Below are 4,770 nucleotides of genomic sequence, written 5' to 3'. Positions count from 1 at the left end.
TTATTATTACTACACACACACACACACACACACACACACACACACACACACACACACACACACACATATAATTTCTGTTCATTAAAGTCGGAAGTGAAAGTGCGCGTACCCTTAACGATGTCACTAATAGATCCATCAGAAGTTGAAGTGCATTCCGCGATAGGAAGTAACGTTCCAGTTGACGAACTTCGAGATGAAATACCTATAATACTCACTTCGTCACTAGGAGTAGATAATTGTTCATCACAGATTGCTTCTTTTACGGTGGCAATTAATTTAGCTTTATCTTTCGTGAATTCCTCAGCATTTCCACAGACGTCTGCTTGTTCAACGCTAATATTTCAAATATTGCTTACAAACTTATTAAAATACGTTGTTTAGTTGTAACTATTTACTCACTCCGTTTTCAGAAAAGGAGGTTCCTCGGTAAATCTGCTTATGTCTTTGCTCATGTCCTTACTACACATAGGACAATATGCATACGGCAGAAAAAAATTTAAGAGAAAGCCAAGTTCCTTCTCGGACTTGATATTTAAAGCCTAATAATATACAACAATGTTATAACGAAATAAAATGGGATGTCTTTCATGCATATTTACCTGAAATACATTATCTAATCGTATGATCAGCTGATCATTCGTGGTGTAAGGTAAAAGTAACTCGAGCAATTTATCTTCGATTAAATAGTCACAACGATCAGAAATTTGCTTTATGATACGATTTAATAATTGTCTTTCTAAATTGATTTCCTCAATGGTGCTCGCCGGTTTGTAAGCTTTACATATTATTTTTTTCTCGTTGATCAATCTGTTCTCTTAAAGAAACATGCACTTGTCAGAAAATTTCATATGCAATCGATTAAAAAGATGTTTAATTTTTGTTACCTTCTTCTATTGCACACATCACATTATGATAAGATGGTAAATCTTCCTTTTTTAATAAGATTTTTTCAGGTGGCTTCCATTCCATGCGCAATAGTTGTTCATATATAACTTTGTCAGCGTTTAAAATCTAAAATATGTTATATTTTTAACATCAATGCTATTAAAATATTTACCTTAATATACTTTATCAAGCAGCTCATTTGCTTTTTCCTCATTCATATCCCAAATTTGTATAAACTTCTTATCATTGATTCTTGTGAAGTGGTTCGATTTTTCTATTAAATCCAAAATATTCTTGTGCGTTTTTATAACTTGATCAGTTAACTTCTGTATCTCAAGTCTCGTCTTTTCTTCTAACTCCGCATAATTTTTTTTCAAACCATTGACAATATCTTGAAGTCTGAAAAAAAACGCCAATTTATCGGTTAATCATAATTAATTCAGCGATCTCTAGGAATAGCCTTGCTATATTCAGTATAAAATTTAATTTACATTCAATACCGACTTATTAATTCTTCTCTTTTGCTGATTTTTCACTATAGCGTTTTCGTCTTCTCGTCGCTTAAGCACGGCGTAATTGTAATCTAGTTTCTCGATGTTCATGAAACAAAGCGCTTTCATGTTCTCCACCTCCTGTTCAAGCTTCTGTATCTCAAGTTCGAAACTAATTTTCTGCGCCCGGAATTCCTCTTCATGCTCAATCATTACTTTCTTCATCTCTTCCTCGTACTCTTGCATTATTTCCTTCCGTCTGTCTAATCCCGCAAGGCTATCCTCCTGTAACTTTTTGTACAGCGCTTCCCATTTCTCCGAAAGATTTTCCAGCAGCATTTTATACTCCGAGTCTATTGCGTCATTAATAAGCGATAATTCGCGACGATAAGCTTTAGTCATGATATTCATCTAAATAAAATATACGAGTCCTTAATACATTAAGTTACATATTAATGTGATTGCCAAAATTATTTGTATATCTAACTTGATTGTCTATCCTATTGATTAATAAATCTATATCTTCATTTTGACTTTTCTGGTCATTAACAAATTTAAGATCGGCGTTCTCCAACTCTTCTCGCAACTGCTCGATGATGGCGTCTTTCCTCTCCAAGATTTCCAGACACTTGGCATTTTGGGCTTCCATTTCCGCATGTATGTCTAATGGATCCTTAGTTGCGAGAATGTCTGACCACTTCTCGTTGATCTTTCGGTATCTTTTCATACATTCCTCGTCATCTTCCTCAAGCTTCTTCAGCAATTCTCTTCGGATTTCCTGCGCTTCCCTTCGTCGCTGTAGCTCCCTAGCGTCATTCGCTACTTTCACTGACGTCACCTACACATGAATTTATTTAACATTATTTTGATATCTTCTTTTGTTAGTATTGATAATATATCATGAAAATATAGAATGAATAATTAACAGATCCAAATCTGTGAATCGAAATAAATATTTTTTTGTACCAACCACTTCGTCACTCTCCAACGACAAGTTTTCCATCAGGTTCGAGCTAGCAAGTATTTGTTTCTCAGTGAGTGTCTTCTCGATGATTTCTTCATCTTCAATATCTAATTTTCTATAAAAGAGGTATTTATAATTTGATATGAAAAGGAATCCAATTCTTTAATGCTATAAAATAAGAAACAAAAGTGCATGAAAATACGAATACAGTTATGCAATATCATATAATATCACCCAAGTAAAACATATTACATATTGTGAGCAGATTGTTTAATTTTTAAGGAATATTTCTAAAGAATTGAAAAAAATCAAGATTTGTGAATCTTTCCAAATTTTATTATAAATAAATTCACACTGAATTATTTAAACATTAAAGATCCAGCTTGATCATTCAGGATTTTTATTTCCTATTTATTATGTGTTTTTAAATTTTAATTTTAATCCAAGCATGAAGGAAAAGTTCTTACTTAGCTAGCACTTCTAGATGCCGTTGAATGCGGATGCGGCGCGCTAATTTGCGCTCGTTCGGGTCCAACGATGTAATAGACAGCTCTTCTGCATCTTCCGCGAACTCGGGATATCTGTCATCCATTATATTTGTTCTTTACTCTCCTTCACTACAAACGTGCGAAATAGTAAAATGGCAGAAAAATCGAATTAAATCAAGAAAAATTCAAAAGAATTCTAATTTGACGTGTGTTTAGAATGACAGCGGCTATTTATATATTATGCCGAAACAATAAAATATCTCAACATAAGCAAATGATCTTTTTTTCTGTATTATAATAAATGAGACATCATGGTGTTTGTTTGCTCAATATTTGGTCGCCAGGTCAAAGCGACGATACGAACGCGATTTCCGCGCGTCACGAAGCATATAACCAACAGGAAAAAAAAGAGAAATATTTGTCTTCTTTTTCTTTTTTCCTTTTCCTTTTTCCATTGCCATCGTTTGAAATAATGTTTTCGAATCGCACGTAGCTAAATGTGTATATTATATATGTGTTTTTAAATGATAATACAGTTAGGTGACAATAGTCATTATTGGTAACCAGCATCGTCCTAGTAATTGATATATTTCGGCAGATGTCACTACGCATCAAATCGCCAGATTTTCATATAGTTGTAAAAATACTAAAAATGATTAATTCGCATTTATATAGGCTTAATAAATCCATAGCTGATTTCGATTTCGATCCATTACAATTATTCACATATATTTGCAGCTTATATTTTTTTATAAATGATAATTAGTACATATTGTGAGGAAAAACTGAGGATATAACTTAAGAATAGAAACAAGATTCACTGAGATTTCAGCAGAAGCAGCACTATTTTTTTTTACTTATATATCTTAATTTTAAAAAAATCCTTCAATGTAATACCCAAAGAATGACTGATTTGCATAGTTTAGATTTATAATTATCGAATCTAAAAACGCGAGCTCAACATACTGCTATTCAAATATGTCTATACGTTCAAACACATACATACATATTTTTTTTAGCGAAATTCAATATACATTTGAGGAAAAATAGAAGCAAAATAAGCTTAATTCAAGAATAATATAAGAACAAAAGTAGGACTCATATATTTAATTTAGATGCAGAAGAATAACGAAGGCTGAAGCTCAAATTTATTTTAGTTTTAAAAAAGCCTTTTGACGTAACCGCTGAATAAACGCAACCGACAACTGCTATTAGGCGGCGCGAAAAGCCGCTGAAAAATCTAACAAAGCTGAAAAAGCGAGGCTTTCAAAAACGTGAACGGTTAACGAATGGACGAGAATGAATGAATAGCGAGTTCCATCAAGTTTGTACATTATCTTCCCGCCAGATTTACATAACGTAACTTGATTGCAATTAGCTCGAATTAGGCAAAATCGAAGAGGACACACGCATGTATATGTAGATAAAATGTATATTTATCTATCTAAAGTTCGATATTAAAGTTGAACGATCAGAACGCACCGCTATCGCGTCTTTCGTTATCATTTGGCGCGAGGAGAACCAAAGCCGAACGTTAATGCACCCGATTTATCTCGTCTCGTGCGTTACACGCTCGTCGTGTCGTAACCCTTCGGGCAGAGCGAGAAGCGGGGGTAAGCGCCTCAATGACGAGCGAAGAAATAGCTTTATCTAATGCGATAAGTGCTATCATCAATCGTCTCGCAGAAGGCCCGAGATAATTGTAGCGAAACCGCTAAGTCGCGGTTTATGAGCTCTTTTTTCCCCCCCTCTTTCTTACTTATGTGTATGTACTCTTGCAATCTACTTATACATTTTAATACTTTATGTATAATCATATTTCATCTTACTTTGAACTTTAGAATTATAATTACGTATAATTTTCTTTTAATTATTGACTTTTCTTTACTGATTTTGCGCTTGAAGGAATTTGCCAAAAGGCCCAATAAAAGATGCTTTCTCT

General features: G+C 33.7%; 1 protein-coding gene across 1 annotated transcript in view; it reads right to left on the bottom strand.

The window, feature by feature from the left end:
* Window positions 1-2,932, bottom strand: part of LOC105623331 (dynein regulatory complex protein 1) — a 3,553-nt gene extending 621 nt beyond the window's left edge. The window contains exons 1-9 of the mRNA XM_012204730.1: window positions 2,808-2,932; window positions 2,347-2,455; window positions 1,864-2,214; window positions 1,390-1,787; window positions 1,068-1,284; window positions 885-1,011; window positions 600-814; window positions 400-539; window positions 110-333 (exon numbers count right to left, since the gene is read on the bottom strand). Coding sequence (XP_012060120.1) covers window positions 110-333; window positions 400-539; window positions 600-814; window positions 885-1,011; window positions 1,068-1,284; window positions 1,390-1,787; window positions 1,864-2,214; window positions 2,347-2,455; window positions 2,808-2,932 — 1,906 coding nt within the window. The remainder of the gene's footprint in view (window positions 1-109; window positions 334-399; window positions 540-599; window positions 815-884; window positions 1,012-1,067; window positions 1,285-1,389; window positions 1,788-1,863; window positions 2,215-2,346; window positions 2,456-2,807) is intronic.
* Window positions 2,933-4,770: the final 1,838 nt, after the last annotated feature.

This window comes from Atta cephalotes (assembly GCF_000143395.1).
Source record: "Atta cephalotes unplaced genomic scaffold scaffold00002, whole genome shotgun sequence".
Lineage (NCBI taxonomy): Eukaryota > Metazoa > Arthropoda > Insecta > Hymenoptera > Formicidae > Atta > Atta cephalotes.
This window is presented reverse-complemented; position numbering and strand designations above follow the sequence as displayed.